Source organism: Pleurodeles waltl, chromosome 4_1 (genome assembly GCF_031143425.1).
Source record: "Pleurodeles waltl isolate 20211129_DDA chromosome 4_1, aPleWal1.hap1.20221129, whole genome shotgun sequence".
NCBI classification, from domain to species: domain Eukaryota; kingdom Metazoa; phylum Chordata; class Amphibia; order Caudata; family Salamandridae; genus Pleurodeles; species Pleurodeles waltl.
In genome coordinates, this window is record NC_090442.1 from 740,922,234 (window position 1) to 740,943,204 (window position 20,971).

At 45.5% G+C, this 20,971-nt stretch overlaps 1 protein-coding gene across 1 annotated transcript in view; it reads right to left on the bottom strand.

The window, feature by feature from the left end:
- Positions 1–8,423: 8,423 nt before the first annotated feature.
- Positions 8,424–20,971, bottom strand: part of SMO (smoothened, frizzled class receptor) — a 72,814-nt gene continuing 60,266 nt past the window's right edge. The window contains exons 11-12 of the mRNA XM_069229353.1: positions 13,108–13,242; positions 8,424–11,928 (exon numbers count right to left, since the gene is read on the bottom strand). Of these exons, the coding sequence (XP_069085454.1) occupies positions 11,321–11,928; positions 13,108–13,242 (743 nt within the window). The 3' untranslated portion in view covers positions 8,424–11,320. The remainder of the gene's footprint in view (positions 11,929–13,107; positions 13,243–20,971) is intronic.

Consider the following 20,971-nt stretch of genomic DNA (forward strand, 5'->3'; position numbering starts at 1 on the left):
TGTTTCTCCACAAGTCGAACCGGGGGCGTCGGGTGCAGAGTAGCAAGTCTCACGCTTCCAGCGGGAAACGCAGTTGTTTTAAAGTTGCTCCTTTGAAACAAAGTTGCAGTCTTGGGTGAACAGGGCCGCTGTCCTCTGGAGTTTCTTGGTCCTTCTAGAGCAGGGCAGTCCTCTGAGGATTCAGAGGTCGCTGGTCCTGGGGAGAGCGTCGCTGGAGCAGTGTCTTTTAGAAGTGGGGAGACAGGCCGGTAGAGCTGGGGCCAAAGCAGTTGGGGTCTCCGTCTTCTCTGCAGGGTCTTTCAGCTTAGTAGTCCTCTTCTTCTTAGGTTGCAGGAATCTGAGTTCCTAGGTTCTGGGGTGCCCCTAAATACTGAATTTAGGGGTGTGTTTAGGTCTGGGAGGGCAGTAGCCAATGGCTACTGTCCTTGAGGGTGGCTACACCCTCTTTGTGCCTCCTCCCTGAGGGGAGGGGGGCACATCCCTAATCCTATTGGGGGAATCCTCCATCTGCAAGATGGAGGATTTCTAAAAGTCAGAGTCACCTCAGCTCAGGACACCTTAGGGGCTGTCCTGTCTGGCCAGTGACTCCTCCTTGTTTTTCTCATTATCTCTCCTGGACTTGCTGCCAAAAGTGGGGGCTGTGTCCAGGGGGCGGGCATCTCCACTAGCTGGAGTGCCCTGGGGCATTGTAACACGAAGCCTGAGCCTTTGAGGCTCACTGCTAGGTGTTACAGTTCCTGCAGGGGGGAGGTGTGAAGCACCTCCACCCAGAGCAGGCTTTTGTTTCTGTCCTCAGAGATCACAAAGGCCCTCACCACATGGGGTCAGAAACTCGTCTCTCAGCAGCAGGCTGGCACAGACCAGTCAGTCCTGCACTGAACAATTGGGTAAAATACAGGGGGTATCTCTAAGATGCCCTCTGTGTGCATTTTTTAATAAATCCAACACTGACATCAGTGTGGGTTTATTAATCTGAGAAGTTTGATACTAAACTTCCCAGTATTCAGTGTAGCCATTATGGAGCTGTGGAGTTCGCTTTTGACAGACTCCCAGACCATATACTCTTATGGCTACCCTGCACTTACAATGTCTAAGGTTTTGTTAAGACACTGTAGGGGCATAGTGCTCATGCACATATGCCCTCACCTGTGGTATAGTGCACCCTGCCTTAGGGCTGTAAGGCCTGCTAGAGGGGTGACTTACCTATGCCACAGGCAGTGTGAGGTTGGCATGGCACCCTGAGGGGAGTGCCATGTCGACTTAGTCATTTTCTTCCCACCAGCACACACAAGCTGGCAAGCAGTGTGTCTGGGCTGTGTGAGGGGTCCCTAGGGTGGCATAAGACATGCTGCAGCCCTTAAAGACCTTCCCTGGCATCAGGGCCCTTGGTACCAGGGGTACCAGTTACAAGGGACTTACCTGGGTGCCAGGGTTGTGCCAATTGTGGAGACAATGGTACATTTTAGGTGAAAGAACACTGGTGCTGGGGCCTGGTTAGCAGGGTCCCAGCACACTTCTCAGTCAAGTCAGCATCAGTATCAGGCAAAAAGTGGGGGGTAACTGCAACAGGGAGCCATTTCTTTACAGAGAGTGTGTAGAGTGTTCCAGAGCTGATAAGATGTTGATGTGTAGAACTCAACCCATGGAAGTGAGGGAACTACCAAGTGAACCTTGGCAGGAAGTTTCATTAGATATTTTGGGGCCTATCAGATATTCCAACACCGACAAGTATGTGATAGTTTTGATGGATATGTATTCAAGGCGGCCGGAAATTGGAATTACATCATCCGTAGAAACGCGAGTAGTCATTGACTTTCTCAATCAGATTTTTGATAGGGAAGGGTTTCCATCTTCTATTCTTACTGACAATGGGGTACAACTTGTGTCTCAAGACATGGAAAGGTTTCTTAGTGATAGGGGGATTATATACACAAGAAAGCCTCTCTCTACCATCCTGAGACAAATGGTATGGTGGAGAGGTTAATCAGGGTCTTAAAAGAAACTATTCAACTAGCTTTAGTTAATAATAAATGCTGGAAAGAGGAAATGTTGAATAAAATTAAGAGCTACAGATTAACTCCTCACACGAGCACGGGTCTTACGCCGTTTGAGTTGTTTAGACGCAGGAAACCCAACACACAAGTGTGTCCTTCACGGGTAAATGATAAAATAGGTTTAGAACCGGATGTTGAGAGTAAGGTGGAATGTAAGATGGACAGAGAAATTAGAAAGGCTTTTGAAAGAAAAGCCAACTTTGACAGGAGGAAAGCAGTAAAAGAAATTGTAATTTGTGTGGGTGATCTTGTCAAAGTGAGAAATCCCCGTTTTGGTCTGTCCAGGAGTTTTTCTAAATTTTCTTCCCCTCTCAAAGTGATAAAAGTTATGAGGAATGCTGTGAAGACTGAAGATCACAAAATATGGAATATTGGGAGAGTGGTCAAAATCACTAGAGATAGGAAAGGTGAATCTGTGGGTAATTGTAAAAAAAAGGGTGAACAGGAGGATGGCGGTGTAATACTGAGGAGAAGTTTTAGGTCCATTAGACCTCCTAGATTCTTAGAAGACTTTGTTTAAACATAAATAGGGGTGAGGCTTACATTTCACATGTGTCAAGGTAAATGCTTATATAATTTCTCTTGTTAAGAAAAGAGGTAGATACTAAAATGTTTTAGGACTTTAGGTAACAATATTTATAAGTGTTTTATTCATCTTTGTAACTGCAATTATAATTTGTATTATCTGTTTGCTTCAACGGAATGTGCATTACAAATGTATTTTGATTTTGTTAATAAGGGGAAGATGTGCGGCATTCTAAGTTCAGTATGCATTCTATGGAATGTGAGGGTCTCCAAGGTGACAGCAGCAGTTGGAGCAGAGAGAGGAAGAAGGAGACTGGGGAGAGATGAATCTGTAGGCTGAGGTGTTTATTGTTATTATTAGTAACTGAAACTTAAGAGAATAAAGAAGAACCTTCTCTTCTAAAGAGGCTGCCATCTGTCTTCATTTCAAAAGTGCACCTCGCAACTTCATTTTACAATTATTTTCAGCCTTAAAAAATGTTAAATGAAGTTTCTGCCTCTGGTTTTTAAACGTATTATTTTATAGCACTACAAACAAAATGGAATGACAACGGAAGTGTTTAGGGCGAAAGTTGCAGTTTAGGGCGAAAGTTGCATACAAGGGACTTTGCTGGTAATCAAAGAATATGTCATCCCATCCTCAATTTATTAAGTGGTGGATATCTGGTGGGAAGCTCCATGGCTCACATAGCTTTATTTGGTTTATTACTTAGTTTAGAAGTTGGCCTCTTTTAACGACCTCTGGATTTTTTTAAAGGCCAATTAGGAACAATAGCTGTTTGTCACTAAAAACAAGGATCATTTTAGGGGACTGAGGAAACGGGATACAGTACTATGTGGATCGCAGTTCAGGTGGAGAAGTGGCAACTCTCAATCAATCAATCAATCAATCAATCATTAAATTTATAAAGCGCGCTACGTACCTGTTAGGTTTTCAAGGCGCGGGGGGGGGGGGGGGGGACTGCTATTGGTCGAAGAGCCAGGTCTTGAGGAGCCCCATGGCTCACATAGCTTTATTTGGTTTATTACTTAGTTTAGAAGTTGGCCTCTTTTAACGACCTCCGGATGTTTTTTAAAAGCCAATTAGGAACAATAGCTGTTTGTCACTAAAAACAGAGGCAAGGATCATTTTAGGGGACTGAGGAAACGGAATACAGTACTATGTGGATCGCAGTTCAGGTGGAGAAGTGGCAACTCTCAATCAATCAATCAATCAATCATTAAATTTATAAAGCGCGCTACGTACCCGTTAGGGTTTCAAGGCGCTGAGGGGGGGGGGGTGCTATTAGTCGAAGAGCCAGGTCTTGAGGAGCTCCATGGCTACTACTGGCTCCATGGCTCTACTCTGTGGTACAATCTGGCATCAGACTGCTTTTCAAGGAGCTCTGCAATTTTGATGTTGCAATTACAACACTGTAGCATAAAGCACACCGCAATCTGAAACTGTGTTATATTGTGCACCACTGGGGTGGCAGAGTTTTAACACTATGATATTATGTGCACAGCTTGGGTGATGGCGTCTGCAGCATGCCTAGAGCTCCCTGAAGGCAGGGCTGCACTAAGCTTTCTCTGGCCCTCCAGGGATCTTTCTGCTGACCTCCAACTGACAAGCATCATATATCCTGTCTTCGAGAAGTGCCTTAAACTCTCCAGACTCACCTAGATCACGCCTTACAAGGTTTTTAAAACCAGAACACCAGGAGTTGTTGATGGTTTTACTTCACTCCGACAAAAGGCTGGCATGATCCCCTACTTTTTATATTGCCTGGAGCATGTGCCAGCCTGAACAGTAGCAATTAGTCAACTCTGCAGACTGGATCCAAGTGCTTGAATGATAGGTGTAATGATTACAGGACATAATGCATGTTATGGATCTTGCAGGGATGGCAGGCAAAGTAGGCCCCGCTGAAATTCAAACCTGTTCCTATAAATCTCTGGCTGGGGCCTCAGCCAATTGAGGCGTCCTACCAGTCTAGGGCACTCTACATCACACAGCGTTATCTCCAACAGAAACATTTTAAACCTCAGGTGGGTGTTGTACACTTATCAGTGTATGTGCAAGTCAATGAAGCTGAGGGTTGGGGGTCTCTGGGAACAATGTACCAGCTGATTGGACTTTAATAGCTCATGAGGATTTACACTGATCAGAAGTAGCTCTCACTAAAGAAAAGGTTGAAGACCTCTGTTCTAACGCGAGTGCCTCACAAGGTAGCCCCCCCCAATGTCTCTTACCGTACGCCTAACACTCACATCAGCACTCAATGCTCCATAATAAAACCTCTCTGATATTGACCAGTGTAGGAGCGCCCCAAGAACTCTGACAGTAACACCTCACCAAGAACTTTAAGTAACATCTCCTCCTCGTAAGTCTCACAGAACCAACCCCCAATCACTTTTAGAGTTCACAACCAGTTAGCCTGACACAACACCACCTCCTACGCATCTCAATGCAACATCATACCACTACCTTCTCACAATTAATATCCCACAACACATCCTTCCAAACGTGTGCTGTGAAAGCTCTTCCCATGCCCCATGTAGCACAGCCTACTCTTCTCATTCCTCTCTCCTCGCCATCGCCAAAACAGAGCTCTGCAGTCTGGATGCAATTACCTTTTCCTCCCTTCTACACTTGTTCTTTTACAGCTCTCCCCCCCTCTAGCTCCCTTTTCTCTGCATGTGACTATCTCTACCGATCCCTTCTTCCCACCACAAGTCTGCAGCTGCTTTGCCCCCCAGCCCTCTCCCTCATCTCTCCCGACTCTTGTAAGCTCTCTACCTGCAGCTTCCCCTCCCCCTTATCCTGTACCCCCTCTCTGAACCCTCCTCCTGTTCCTTCTCCTTCACTTCATCTTCTCCAAGCCTAAGCCCTTCGAAACAACATACTTTGTAATAATAAGGTCGCCACAGAGTCCAGTCAATCATGATGACACACTACAACGATGAACTAACAATCTCCGCTGAGTCCAATCTACCGCCCTATGCTGTGAGTTCGATAGTAGCGCTAGACTGCTTGTACCTTCTTTAATGACGAGATGACTGAGCCTAGAGCACAGATTGCAGCGGAGGCTATGCTGAAACTTGTGAAAGTAATTTCTGTTCATTTTTAGGTCTTGCCTAACAGCGCGCATGTGCTGCAAGGGTTAACGTTAGGTCTTGCCTAACAGCACGCATGCGGTGCTGCTGCAAGGGTTATTGTAGACAGTAAACGTCTTGTAGCCCGCCGATTACTTACCATTTGCTGCTTTCATTGTCATTCTTTTTAGCTGCCTCCCTATTGCCCACCATATGCCTCATGTTACTTCCTCATTTTTCTCCAGAGCCTGGACCAAGTACTAATGGATTTCATTTGATTAGGGTCCTAGCTTTGCAATTAAGGGTACTTTTAATTACCCTTTTTTTCTGACCCGAATTTTCCTTTCCTACAATTTTTATGTTCGGGCCTGCGTAGCATGCGCTTGCGCATGCGTTTCACTTGCGAGACGCTTTAGGAGTTAGAAAAAGGCTCAGAGCCCCGTCCATGTCACGTCAGTGTCTTTCATTGGTTCGTGGGCTTGCCTGTTAAAATCTGCTTGTTGTCATTAGTGTAAGGCACGCATATGTCATGCCTTTTCCGGTGGTTAGCCCTCCTCGAGCGTAGCGACCAAGTACTGAAAACATGCGAGGCTCGCTGTTTCCCGTCAGGTTTATGGACTACTTTTTATCTTTTTTCTCAGAGCGATCTTGCTTGCCAGAAATCGAGCGCTTTGGATAACATTGACTCTATTACATAGTTAATTGCACTTTTGCCGGTTACGTAGATAATTGCACTTTTGCCGATAGGTTTCCCTACGAGTGAACTGTAGCAGCGCGATCGTGCTCTTTTTTCCATTCAATGTGGCAAGAAAAGTCCGGTTGGGAGTTTACAACTGCTAATAGCTCTAACTCGGAGAAATGCGAGACCCTATTGCATTGCAAATGCTTGTTTTTGTTGGAATTTAGCCATTCCTTTTACAGTAACAACCGAACTCCATGTATTCTTGAAGCAGTTTGTGACTTTGTTTTACAGTTCAGTGCTTCCTTTTACCGACACCTTTGGGTTGATTTTGACTTTTGTCCAGTTCCTTTTAATCCCTCCTATCTACCTCACCACTCCAATAAACCTTACTTTAATCTACCCGAGTCCAGTTCCCCCCACTCTATCCCAATCTACCCCAGTCCAATTTCCCCCACTCTATCCCAATCTACCCCAGTCCAATTTACCCCACTAGAATCTACCCAATTTACTATACACCAATCTATCCCACTCTATCCCACTCCAATCGACCCCAATCTATTTCAGCTTACTCTACTCCAATTTACCCAATCTCCCCCACTCCAAGCTACCTAACTCCACCTCACTCAAATCTATCCCACTCCACCCCAATCCAATCTATCTCAAACTACGCCATTGTAATTTACCCCACCCCAATCTTCACATGCAAGGATACCCTCAGTGAGTACCATACCTGTGCTTGGTAAGCAAAACACAGCAGCCATGTGACAAATGGTGGCTGTAGACACAACCTTCTTATTCCTGTACCACCCATTCATGCTCACACCATCATTAAGCCAACAACCCCTTTCTCACTTTACCATTGTGTCAAGCCACTGACCATTGTATCCTTTGCCTATCACAATTGTTCACTCTCCTAAGGTCTCCTTATGCCTTCTATCCTTCTGCCACCCACTATGACACCCAATCTTACACTTTATGCCTGGTTCACGGTCCCTTTTGTTCTCTGTTTGTATTGTATTGTAGCATTTGAATATCGGTTACATATCTCTAACGAGGCCGCTCAAAGCTCTTTCTGAGGGGTCAACAAGCACCTGCTCAGTCTGCTATGCATGGTTCTAAGTTTTTATGCTTCATAGTGCTGCCTGAGTGGGATGCATGAGGGTCGGACATGCAGCCCGTACGTGTTAGACTATGCTTACATATGGTCTGAAGCAGAAACTTGTGAGACAATAATATTTGCATACACTTACTGTACACTTACCTCATCATGCTTAACATCATTTATGTTCATCATATGGTGGGCTAATCCTTTTATTACACTTTGGGGTGGTGTGTACGTGTACTGTAGTCTAAGGAATGGTGTAACGCAATGGAATCAGACTCCATTTATGCATACATCTGTGGGGCTCACCCAGGACTGGAGCTGCTATGACCCAGGAAAACCAAGAGAAGCCGTTCATACATGGGTACGAGGTACACCCCAGATGTACAAACCTAAGGAACCGGAAGAGAACATACATACATGGGTCTCTAAAGACCATCCAGGTGCAAAATGCAAATCCCTCCCCCCCCCCCCCACCAAAAAAAAAAAAACATCTGCAGATTCCACTCACTATGGGTTCGCCCAGGAACAGAATACTATAACTGGGGGAGATCAAGAGACACCTTTCTTCCACGGATGCACAACCATAGGAGATCAAGAGACCCTGGGAAAGTCAGCGGTGCACTATTTGTACCTGGATCTCGAGTGTCTGGCCAACAGCACAGGTATTATGGCAATGGAAAGTCAAATCACCACAATTGTGTGGTGCTGCTGCAACACAGTAACCAAAGCATAGAGGGTCAATAGGTCCATCTAGAAAAAAGATGCTACTGAGGGGTACTACGCACATTTAGAAACCCTATCCTAGTACCCAATACTTTGCTACTCTTTAAAGCTCTGGTGACTGAGTCAAAAACCCTTATTCCTCTGCAGAAGAAACGAGACTCCGGCGATTCCTCATAGGAGAAAGCTGCACAGGGTGTTATATCAAACCTGAAGTTAAACATGGGAAGCCATCAGTTATAAAACACATGGACAGCTAGGGAAAGATATCTGTGACTTTTTTTATTTCTATTTTTTGTTTTTTTACCAAGTACAAAAATACAAGAATTTGGTAACAGCTTTTTACGTTTTCCCCCCAAAAACAGTTTTGCCTTCTGTTGTTCTTGGTGTGGGCTATGAACCAATTTCAACATAGCACTGCTGAACAATGACATGTATAGAAATGGAAAAAAATAATTCAGAAATGAAAAAGAAAACAGTTCAAAAGCCGTCAGTTGCATCAATTTATTTTGTGAGCTGATGAGGAAAGTTGGGTGTGGAGCTTCGAGGCGTACAAAATGCACACCCACAGTTGTTTCTGAGGGAACGCCTACCTGCCCAGCTGCCAGGGTAGATTACGCATTCTCACTGCTACTAGCAGGCCCGAACTTGTCGTTCGCTCCTCAGCCCATGCCATGCTGCTCTACCACCAGCACCTCTGACTCACATGATTTGTTTTCTACTGATCTGTGAATCACGTGGCAACAACATAACCCTCCCTGCCACTCTTGAAAAAGCATATTGTAAGGAGCTCAAATATTTTACATGCTTGAGCATTGTGTACACAGGTGACTTCCAAAAACATCAACAACGTATCAGGGTCGAACCAAAAGTCTGTCTGACTTATGCCAATGCAGGAGAAAAACTGTGATTTCTTGGCAAATATTAACACAAAATATCGAAATAAAGCCCCAGTGTTCACTGGATATGTCTCTAATCCCAACGTTATTCAAAGACAACAATAGTGCATGCTTCAGGATTAAAAATGTACATTTTGAAAATTTTCAATTTAAGCACAAAGTATCAACCCTCAAGCCCAACCCCTTTCCAAGTGTACAGAAGCCGCGTCTTGCAATAGCAAAGATGGAGGCTGTACAGGCCGGGCTTCTTCTGTTCTGGTCTCGGGTGGTGTTGGCCTCTTAAGAGGTGGAGGGTAGACAATGTAATTTCTTTTACGTAGAATCAAGGAGCGTTTAACATACCTTAGAGGGCATCTATAGAAAGATGACAAAGTGGAGAACAGCAGCAAGAAAGGAAATGTAGAATTTATCCCAACGGGGACATCAACGAAAGGTTGTAAATGGGACTAGAAGTAGCGTTTTGTTACCAAAAACGTGCCTAGGATCCTCCAAACGTTATGTAGCATCTTCCACGCAAATTAGCCACTTCTAAGACATAGAACCATTAATACATGGATAAATGTCCCCATTCACGTCACGGAAATTGTTCACATACAACAGAGTTTCCACTTTTGAAGTGAGAAGGGACGCAATGGCCCTCTTGTAAGTTTGGAAGCTCGTTCATGATGTGGGCTACCAAGACAAGTCAAACACGCGTTGCTAACCCCCAACTTTTTATAGGGTGGAATATTTTCTGGCAGAAACCTGGAGCAGGAGAAGGCACTAAAGACACCCTTCTTTAAACAAAGGACTGAGTATCATCCCAGACTTTACATTACAGCACCTCGCCGGGAAATGAACAGCACAGCTATGTTCATATCATAGATCACTCTTTCTGATTTCCTCCCTCCAGAAACGGAGGAGGAGCAATGCAAGCGGTGGCTCCATGTCAAATGCACATCAGACACCTACCATGGAGGCAGGCGTGAGGGGTTCAATCTAGGGATGTCACCAACACTCACAAGCGTGTTTAGCAATACTGACATCTTCACTCTTTGGATATCTTATTTGAAGCAAGTGTTCATCTGCCAATGGAGTGGCCAATAAACTCAAACCTTGCTTTGTTTCAGGACGTGACAACAGATTTGCCAGTGGAACTGTGGCAAAACAAAGGACACAACATTGACAAGGAGTAACTAGTCTGTCAGGGAATGTCTGTTGCTTTTCACCATTCCTTAGGGTCCGTGTAGAGGTTGTCACATAGATCAGGGAACCTTGATTTGGTACCTGCTGTGGTCACCAGCCTGTAGGGAATTCTTACATTTCTTGGTTTTTCACAAGATAGACATGCTTTTTTGTGTCTGTCTACACAAGGTGGTGTCATCACAAGGTTTAGAAAATAACACGTGATCTACAAACGAAGTGCAACATCACGACAGAGACAAACATGGGTTACTTGGGAAATATCACCTTAGCGAGGGTAGAGTTAATCCACTCACCAGCTGCTTCCTGGGCCAGACTCCGGGCTCCCAGCTCCTCGATGAATAATCAAAGCTTCTCCCAATAAATGTCATGAACATCCAATGGGCAGGGCTTGCTAAGTTAGTTTCTTACACATTTCATACTTCGTACGCCTTTGAGAAATTAATTTAAGCTAAAGAAAAAACACTGTAGTTTGCAGAAACCGTTCACTGTCATGTAACAATCATGGCACAACTTCCAAATTGAGGGTGTTGCTGTTGTTACATCTGTTGGGAGTATCGTCTCTCTAAGTACCAAACAAAAAATGTTTAAAACAGTTCCAGCTTATTGAACAATAAATAAATATCTGTCCATGAATTTACTAAAACAATGGCATGCCTACAAAACACTTAATTAAGCAAAAGCTTTGTTGTAGTAGTAATATGTCTGTTCTCAGGGCGGTACAGGTTAGGCTGCTGGACTTTACACCAGAGAAAGGACAGATGTAACTGCCTGTATTTTGTAAGAGTTGAGTAAAAAGAAACAAAAAGAAAAGACAAAACCCAGCGGGAGTGTGAATACTCCACAAAGGAAAATTATGCAAATTTCAACAAAATCTTCCAGTCCCCAGGAGATGGATGGCTCTGCCACGGGATTTATGATGAAGTCTTCCAGTACTTCCAAGCCGCATGCCTAAGCCCAAGTGACCCGTGTGACCGGCACAACAGCTTGTTGCAAAGGCCTGTGGCAATTCTCTAGCCAGTTGATTGTCTCACTGTAGCTCATCAATTTCCGTACATTGTGACCCATCTCTTGATCACTAAAAGTCTGAGTCAGCGTCCATCAGCTCAGTGTCCACGAGGTTTGCTCTGGAGTGAATAGGGGCCATGCCCACCCTTCGAACCTGAGTTCTTTCTCCATAGTGGAAGCTGCCTGGTGGCACATAGCTTGGCACCAGATCCATGCCCGAGTGTCGGTATGAACCATTGTAATGACTCTGGCGGGGGAGGATTCTAACATTACTCCGGTGCTGCTCCTCTTCCTCCTGTGGCACCCCATCTGGGGAACATGGGTTTGCAATCAGATTTAATGTTGTGTATCTCTTGTAGCCTGTATCACAGTCTATAGCTGATGGCATTTGCAGGCCTCTGTGGTCCGAGTAGGAGCCTGGCAGGACCTCCTCCAGCCCCTGAGGATAACTGTTCTTAGACACCAAGCACTTCTGCTTCGGTAATTTTGGGAGCCGAGGAACAGCTGTGGAAGACCGTGCTGCAACGTAGCCCTTGTCTGCCATCTCATCCATTGCTCCAAGGGGGCGGATTTCCTTCTTGCGTCTCCTTTTCTTTTTCTTCTTGAATCCTTGATATTGTAGCTCTGGAGGGATGGAGGAGTCTACAAGCCACATGTTAGCCCTTTCCTCTGGAGGCACTAAACAAACAGAAAGAATTACCACGGGTTAAAGAGTAATATTATAGAATGTCAAAATACAGATCTCGCTCTCAACAAAGAAATCAATAGCATTCAATAAGTAACAAAATTAAAGGTCAACCAGAGACCACTTTAATCTTACAGGCAAACACCAAGTACAAACATCGCTGCAATAAGCCTCTTTTTAACCATAGGGACCAGTTGTGCATACCATTACCCAGAAGATCAGAAAACCTCAGGAAGTGGTTACAACTCACTTGCTCTTCATGGTTTTCAGCCTCATTATCATACCCTAATTCATACAGTTCCTATTCAGCCACTCTCTCTTGGTTCCAGCCACACATATTTAAAGCCTGCTTAAATCTTTAGGTACTATACCTATTCTTACAGGCCCACAAAGGGAGCATTCTGTGCTGCCAGCTCCCAACTTACCTCTGCTACGCTGTGGGCCTTGGAAATGCTGCAGGAGATGCATCTTACCCGAAAGACAGGATGAATGCTTGTTTGTTTTTGATTCCATTCCAGCAAACGCAAGAGAGGAGCCTAGACAGCCAAGTCTCAACTGATTGCTTCAGAAGTGGCTGAAGTAGCAATGTGGGAGAATGAATCTGTTTTCTCCCATCTTGTCGTTCAAGGTAAGAGGTAGCCTCCTGCTCCCATAATTGCCCTATTTATTTTTGTTCTGGGGTATAAATAGCCTTATCACAATTATCTACTGAGCAATAACTGCTGTTAATTCTACCCCTTTGTCATGCACACTCACCTGCGGCTCGGGTCCATAACTGCAGGGAAAGTAATTCATAATTGTTGATATTATACACATGGTCTTGCCATTGGTCACCTCTTCTGTGCCCTACATCTTGTGAAGTACTGAAGTCATTGATGCATCATATGTGATGTTATCAACGCTGTTGTGTGATTTCATAACCAGTGCATGAAGGAAAGGTTGTGGCTACATAGTCAATAGTAGACATAACTGGCCAATTTCTCAGTTTTCAGGTTTTGGGTCATAACCTTAGCATTTGCTCAATTTATTTTTTTTAGGGAATTTATAAGGCTTTTTTTCCTGTATGATAATGTAAGTTACTATTCATCTTTAGCAGATGCCCATATTTTTCCAGTGATTTCATGCACATTGTGCTGTAGGCTCTGCTTTACTGTCTCTGGCCACATGTTTACCTGGTGTGGCCACGGGTGTGAGTGACAGGTCCTGGGGTAGGATAGCACCTCTACGGGCCACCATCTTCGTCACATGCTGGGCCCATGCAGACGAAACATCAGCCGATGGCTCATTCAGGTCAATGTTCAGACCAGCTGCAACAAGAAAACATATTAATAATTAAAAACATACATTTACTAATCAGTAAACAATATCCCCATCTGTTGGTCACAGAGGTGCCAGGGAAACTGGAAGACTTCCCAACAGATGGGTGACTGGGCAGAGCAAATCTCAAGCGACATCCTCCAGATTACCAACTAATATTCATAGTCTGACTGCCTCTCTTGTTTTTTTTTTTCTAAATGAGTCTTTACAGGACAAGAAGAGCCTAGCTGGAAAATATAACCAGCCCTGCATACAAGTGTAGCAAGATACACTCCTAGTTGTGTTGGAGGGCGGGAGGCATCCAAGTCCCAAAGTTTTGTAATTAATGGTCTCAAACACTGCACATCACAGCATAATTTTTTTGTATACATTTACTAAAAACATAGGGTATAGAAGCAGCTTTGAATACTTCAGGTTCAGCTATAGTTCCCAGGACCAAGAAAAGAAAAAGATACTTACCTTTAGTAACGCACTTTCTAGTGGATACTGTACCTAAGTACAGATTCCTCACTTATAGTATATTTCCCAGGTGCCATACTGGATCTGTACATTTTCTCAGCTTTACTCCCATGCAACACTAGGTGGTGCCCTGGGGCTCCGAGTTGGCCTTGTTATGCCCCATAAAGTAATGGAACAGAGTCGCATATAATTGTCACCCTGGTGCATCAATGTTAGTTTCTTGCTTGACTGTTTCCATGTTCTTTGACGTGGAGCACAAAAACAACTGGAGGTACGAGTTGCAGATATCTAATTTGGGTCCCGTTGAGATGCTAAAAAAGGCCACTCTACAGAACAGGGAGGTGGAAGGGCAGTGGGGAATCTGTGGTTAAAAAGAGTATCCACCAGAAAGAGCATTACAGAAGATACTTAACTTGTTTTTCTAATGGATCCTCTGAACTGCAGCTTCTTTACCTTTAGAACAGATACCAAAACACTACCTCCCAAGGAGGAGAGTCTGTAGGGTGCAAGAAGGAATGGGCAAAATGTCCTTCCTGTTGCACCTGGCTGTCAAGTGAGAATTAAACGTATCCACTGATGCCCATATTGCAGTCTGATAGATGTCAAAAACAGGCACTCTGCAAACCAGCACAGAGGTAGCACCCTTGGCCCTGGTGGAATGAGCGCTCAGTCCTTCCAGAAGCTGCTTATTGGCCGGTGTTAGGCAGGTCTTAAGGCAGAGGACTATCCACCTTGACAACATTCTTTTCTGCACTACATTACCATTCTTTGCCCCAGTGAACCCACAAAAAGCTGATCTTCCACCTATTGGTCTTTGGTGTGATTTAATGTAAATGCATAAGGCTCGTTTGGGGTCCACCCTTTGGAGCCAGACGTTTGGATACCACACTCTCCTAGCCCAATCCTAAGCCAGTCAAATGACTTAGGCCAGGTTGTTCCTGATCTACTTCAGAATTCAGTGAAGGAAAGCAATGGGCAGAAAGGCCTACAAGACTATCGTGCTCGGCTCTGTCCTGAAGGTATCTCCTTGAAAGAGTATTCTGTAAACCTCCAACATGGAGAAGTTTTGCCACTGCACGTTTTCAAAAGTGGCAACAAAAAAATCCAACCAGGGCTTTCCCCACTGTTGGACGATACCCAGCACCATCTCTGGATGCAACCGTCATTTGTTATTTGTTGGGGGTGTCCAGCTGAGATCATTTGCCATGGTGTTCAAAGATCCCACCATGTGTTTCATGATCGGGAGATGGCATGATGCTCCAGCCAACTCCAGTTGCACACGGTCTTTTGATGCAGGACCCAGGAATCCAATGTGCACTGTTTGTTCAGTGCCACATGAAGGTGGTGTTGTCCATGACAACCTGAACCAAACTTCGCTTGATGGTCAGCAGGAAGGTCTTCAATGCCAGCTGAATGGCCTGCAGCTCCAAATGATTTATGTGGAGCTGGGTCTCTGCAAAAGACCAGGGTCCTCTGATCTCTACCTCTCCCAGATGACTTCTCCAGCCCAGCATTGACTTATCCGGAAGAGGAAGGGAGAGGGGTCTAGTGCCGGTCAGGTTGCAGTCGAGCAGCTACAACTGCAGTTTTTTTCCAAAATATGGACAACATATTACAGGTTTCATTCATGCTGGACCCACTAAGTCTTCAGATCCCACTGCTGACCCAGCAAATGCTACCTGGCTAAAAGGACAAGCAATGTCCAAAAGGCCAGGAAGCCAAGAAGCCTCATAGTGGCTCTCACCAAGACCTGGGGCTGAGGCCAAAACACTGGGCTCATACAATGAATGTTCTGGACTCACTGCAACAGAAGACCCTAAACTGAACCGTGTACAAAATAGCTCCTAGAAAAGTAAGCCTCTACGAAGGAATCAAATGTGACTTTGGCTTTTTGATGGAGAACCCCAATTATAAAAGGGGATTCGCTGTTGTCTGGAGGCGGTCTATGACTGAATGTAGCAAACTCATCTTTAACAGCTAGTCATTAATATAGGGGAAAACTGGTATCCCAAACTTCTGAAGATGGGTGGCGACCACTGCCATCACTTTCTTGAACACCCGAGGGTAACTGGTAGATCCGAAGAGAACAGCAACTGAAAATGCTTCTGGATGACCTTAAAATGCAGGTAGTCTATGGGGCTGCAAGACAAGCATATAGAAATATGTGTCTTGCAGGCCCTAGGCAACCATCCAAGTACTCGGATCCAGGATTTGATGGTCCCTTCGGCTAGTAGAGTCTCCACCTCTTGCAGCAAGATGGATAAGTGCTCTTCTGAAAGCCACTCTAAATGTGGGGAAAAAGCTGGTATAGTTTGGAAAGGAAAGGGAGAGGATACCTATGTTGGATGATAGAATGATTAGATGATATGTTGGATGATCTGGAGAACCAATCTATCAGATGTGATGGACTACCATTCTGGGAAAAAGGTCTGATCCTGCCTCCTACTGGGTGGTTGTGTGCCACTAAGGGCAAACTAAAGCAGCTTGAGGGACGATGCCGGAGGGGCAGAAGACCGAGAAGAATGGTGTCCCTAGTGACTTAAGCAATGTCTGCTTGAGCTCTGCCCCTACCCACAAAAAGACTGGGGTGGCTGCTGTGGTGGTGGCAGGGCCTGGCATTGTCTATACACTAGCCCTAAGGCATAGCCTCAGAAAAAGCAAAACTGATGATGAAACTGTAGAGCATAGAAAAAAAAGGCCAAAGGAACAAGTTGTGATACTGCTTTCCTTAAAGCGTTCAAAGGTAGACTCAGCATTTCCGTCAAATAGCTGGGACCAAGAAAAAGGCATATCAGTGAGGGATGTTGTATGCCTCCAGGTAAACCAGTGGACCACACACAGGAATAGTGAAACAGTTCCACATCAGTGCCCACCACTCACTCCAAGCAATCAGTAGTATCCAGGGCAGTCCTAATTGAATATTTGGCTGCACGCTAGCAGTCGTGTATGGTTTGATCCACAGAGGCCTGAAACTTCTCTGGGACTTCCAGAAGGATCGTACTAACCACATCCAGGGGGTGAGGGTAACGTCTTAAAAGACAGAACACATTGTCTGACCTCAGTGTCCAGCTGGCTGAAGAGAACATTCACTTCCCGAAAGTCTCGATCCTTTTTTGACTCCCTGTCTGGAGGAGTCATGAGGAATGCATTAGGCTTCACTTTGCTGGTTGAAACCTGGACCACCAGAATTTCAAGAGTAGAATGTTGCATAGGAAAATTCAGGTCACGAGGTGCCGGTTTGTGGTGTCTGGGTACCTGCCTGTCAACCGGTGGTCAAGATCAAAGCTTAGGGTCTGACTTAGAAGTCATCCCATTCTATTGTATCCCATTCTATTGTATCCCATTCTATTGTATCCCATTCTATCGTATCCCATTCTATCGTATGGAGATTGTAATATGGCAGATGGGAGTATTCCCTCTACCAACTTCTAAATCAGGACCTCAGTAAGCTCAAATGCTCATAAGAGTGCCAGCCAGGTCTTCATTAAATGAAATAAAAGCTCAAACAAGGCTGGGCCAGGGTGTAAACCTATTTGAGATTTGTCTTGACTTCATCAGAAAGCAGCCATGGGTCGATGACCTCAGCATCATGTCTAATCACTATGGCAAATAAAGCACTCACCTCGATTGGGATACAAAGGGACAAATCCAAACCTGTATCAGGGAAAGTATCAATCTCCCTGGCCTCTTAGAAGTCCATATATGCGATCATCTTAATTTGGAGTAAATCATCCCAATTATCAGCATCAGCATTTTCAGGAGCTGGCAAACTCTGCTCAAAATTCAAGCCAAAAAGGCTGATGGAACCTATGAAACTAGCTCTGTGGTAGAAGGAGTATTTTGCCTGAATCAGATTGTCAGCTCAGGTTGGACATTAGAGTCGGCAGAGGCTCAACCTCTGGCAACATCGGGCCTGGAGTTGATGAGGGACAGCCCTGATCTTGGAGCTGAACAGGGTGTCAGGTGTGGAAACCGAGGTGGATTCTAGGGTTCAGACGGCACCAAGGACAGATTCACCTGAAGTAACCTGACCGTGGTATCCTGTTGATTATTGGGTCCTTATGACACGCCACATGGATCTGGAAGATTTGCGCAGCAGGACCAGTTGAGGAAACAGTTCTTTGATCGATGATCAGTGCTGAGATAATTTGCCACCTTGAGACCCTCTTGACTTCTCTTTGGACCGAGAGAGGCGAGATGGAGTCAAGTTCTGCTTTCACTTCCAAAGGTCTTTCTTTGACTTGGGCTTACGGGGCGACTTCAATCACAAAGAAGATATGTAATGGGAACCATCTCAAGAGCAGGTACTTGACTGCGACTCTTGACTTGGAGTGGGTCTGGAACTTGGGCAAGGTCTCGGACTTCTTTCGGTGATCTGCAACATGCAACTTTCTTCTTGGTCCCTGATCCCCTTTGGGTTGTGGCCTGAGCACAAACACCAGAGGCACAGCTTGTGCGGGTCTGTCACTGAAATCTGTTTCTGACAGTCACAGCATGATCTGAACCCTGTAGTCTTCGTTGGGGATATCATTCTCTTGCATAGTGCAAAAACAAAATTTGAAAGCATTTGTCAACAGATGAAAAAAGAAGCAGAGCTCCGGATCTGCGTTTGAAGGTGCAAAAAGAAAGGAACTGACGACGACCATGAACTGGACTGGTGCTTGTATCTGGCCCTGCTCCAGAGCGGAAGGAGGCCAATGCAGAGCCGGATGGTGCCACTTTGTGGCACAATGGAGCGCTGCTGCGAATTTTTTTAATCCAAACTGGCGCCTGGGGAAAATTCTAAACATCCAGAATCTGGAGTTAGAACTATCCTTCAGAAACTATTTGTGCCAATTAAGAAGCTATGTGACAGATATAGAAATCAGTAAGGAAAGTAGGCAGACTTTTGTGTCACTGAAGACAATGGTAGCGCCATCGTACTAGATTTCTGCTCAGAAAACCAATCTACATATAACTGGGGCTGCTTCAAGACAGGTGAATAAGTGGGGTGCTCAGCTGGGTGTAGGAGTTTGCAATTGGCTGTTGTTCGAATGAAGTCGTGGGCACTGTCCCTACATCCGTCCTCCCTCCGTCTCTGCATTCCCGGAGCCGAACATCGTGAGTTGGCATTGCGACAAAAAGGCAAGGGTAAAGCTGGAGACCTAGTAAGGAATAGGAGCACCGAGCTGGGTGGAAGTGCACAGACTGTGGGCCTCGCCTTCTCCCATCACAGTGTAAGCTTCTCTACGCAGGACTCTGCCATAGGGTGTTCCTCGGAAGGTTTATTTTCCCAGGTGTGTGGCATCTCCTTTCTTGAATTGCAGCATTAGACTTCCGCTTCAGACGAAATTCTGACAGCCCAGCAACGTTTACTTTCCACTTATCAACAGTGACAATATCTCTAATTCTATGGCGCACTGAGTGTTTTTTGAAGTCTTTAGGCGGTGTATGAGGAACGTGTCTGAAATAGTACTACCCATGAAAAGCGGTCCCCTTTTAATCGACCACAGCATGATGAAACTAGGAGTCGTCAATGTCGGCACAGAAACTCGTGACCTGGAGGTTGTACGCCCAACTATTTAAGAGGCATGCCATCCCGCTGAGCTGGATTGCAGTGCTCTGAAAAAGAGAAGTATTAAGAGGGAGACGCTGAAATGACTATTTTTGGCTGGCGCTCTAACTGGGGTGCACAAATAATGACGTTAAAGGGCACTCCAGAAAGCAACAACCACTGTCCTCTATCACCGCAAGGGGGTGTCCGCGGTGGTCCCCCTGTTCCCAGCCCTTCTGTGCTGTATTGCCCCTTCCATCTGTCGTATCACACGGACTCGCGAGGGGGCAGCATTGCAGAAGGAGCTGCGAGGACCCAGCAGGGGGAGCTAGCGTTTCCATGACAACATCAAGTTAACGACTTGTGCACCGAGAGCACAGGTGGTCGCAGTGCTTAATTTGGGGAATAAAAACTAACTGCAGGAGCACGAAGCCCCACTTGTGAGCAGTTGTTACTAAATAGCAAGAATACCTATATTTGATTTCACCCCCCCCCCGCCACCATTTTACACTTTCTGTCCTTTTCACCGTATTTCATTCGTGCACGTTCTTTTTCATCCATACTTAGTTTCTCCCTTTGCCATCGTTTCCTATATTTGTTTTTCTCCTCCTTTCTACCAGCAGTACAGACACGCTAGGCCGGGCATCCCGCACCGCCGCAGTACTACAGTTCCAGTACTTAACTACAACTCGAAAGAACCAAAATAACGCACTTCTCAACAGCGCCACACTGTCACCCCCGCACCACAGCTTTCCTCCTCTTGTTCTGCGGCAGTCGAATGATGATGAAAATGAGTTACTCCCCCTAAAGTGAGAGCCGGGGTCCACCGCCTGCTTACATTCAGCACGCTGGGGACGTATGAGCGTTCAATGTACCGTGTCTAGTTGCTAAAAGAAGAATAAAGTCCCGTGCTGCCATTTATTCATCCTATCCGCTCACCACATCGCCCTAGCGCCTCTGCTGCGGCCGTGAAGGGGAGGCCTGCGACCGGCCGTGTGGATGGGCAACTTCTGAAAATAATCACCGTTTCCACAGCAGCAAGGGCGATGATCGGGAGTTCGAAAATGACATCATCGCTGATGACATCAGATCCTACATTGGTTCTTATGTGACGTCACTGTGGCGGAGTGTTCGCTTTAAGGAGAGGGTGTGATAGAAGCTCTTTGCCCTTGTATGCTTTTATAGACATAGAATTCTAAAGTGACGTCCAATACTTATGCAATATATGACGGAGGTACATTATTATTGGCTTAATGAGGAAAGCACGCACAGCATGAGTTGCGCGTTACCTTCACTTTAGAGGGTGGACATAACTAACAGCATGGCACACGTGTTAATTTATGCAGCTTAATAGCTGGAGTGACACGAGGGCTTAAATAAGGGCTTCTTTTATAGTCAGTGGCCTGGAGAGGACCCTTACCTGCAATGCGGTCACACTATCACGCCTTGACACCCCGCACCAAGGCACTACCACAGTTTCAGTACTGAACTACAACTACCACTCCACAGCACCAAAACTCTGCACCACCCTCCACCACACAGTACCGCATTAAAACCCCAAATCACTGCACTACCATAGCACACTCACTAACACCCACAGTATACAAGTTGTGACCTACCCTCCAACACCGTATCCAGTAATACATTTGCATCCCCAACCACTGAATTACCATCCCTTCACCACTGCACTACTATCACACTCACTACCACCCACCATTAAGGCCCAA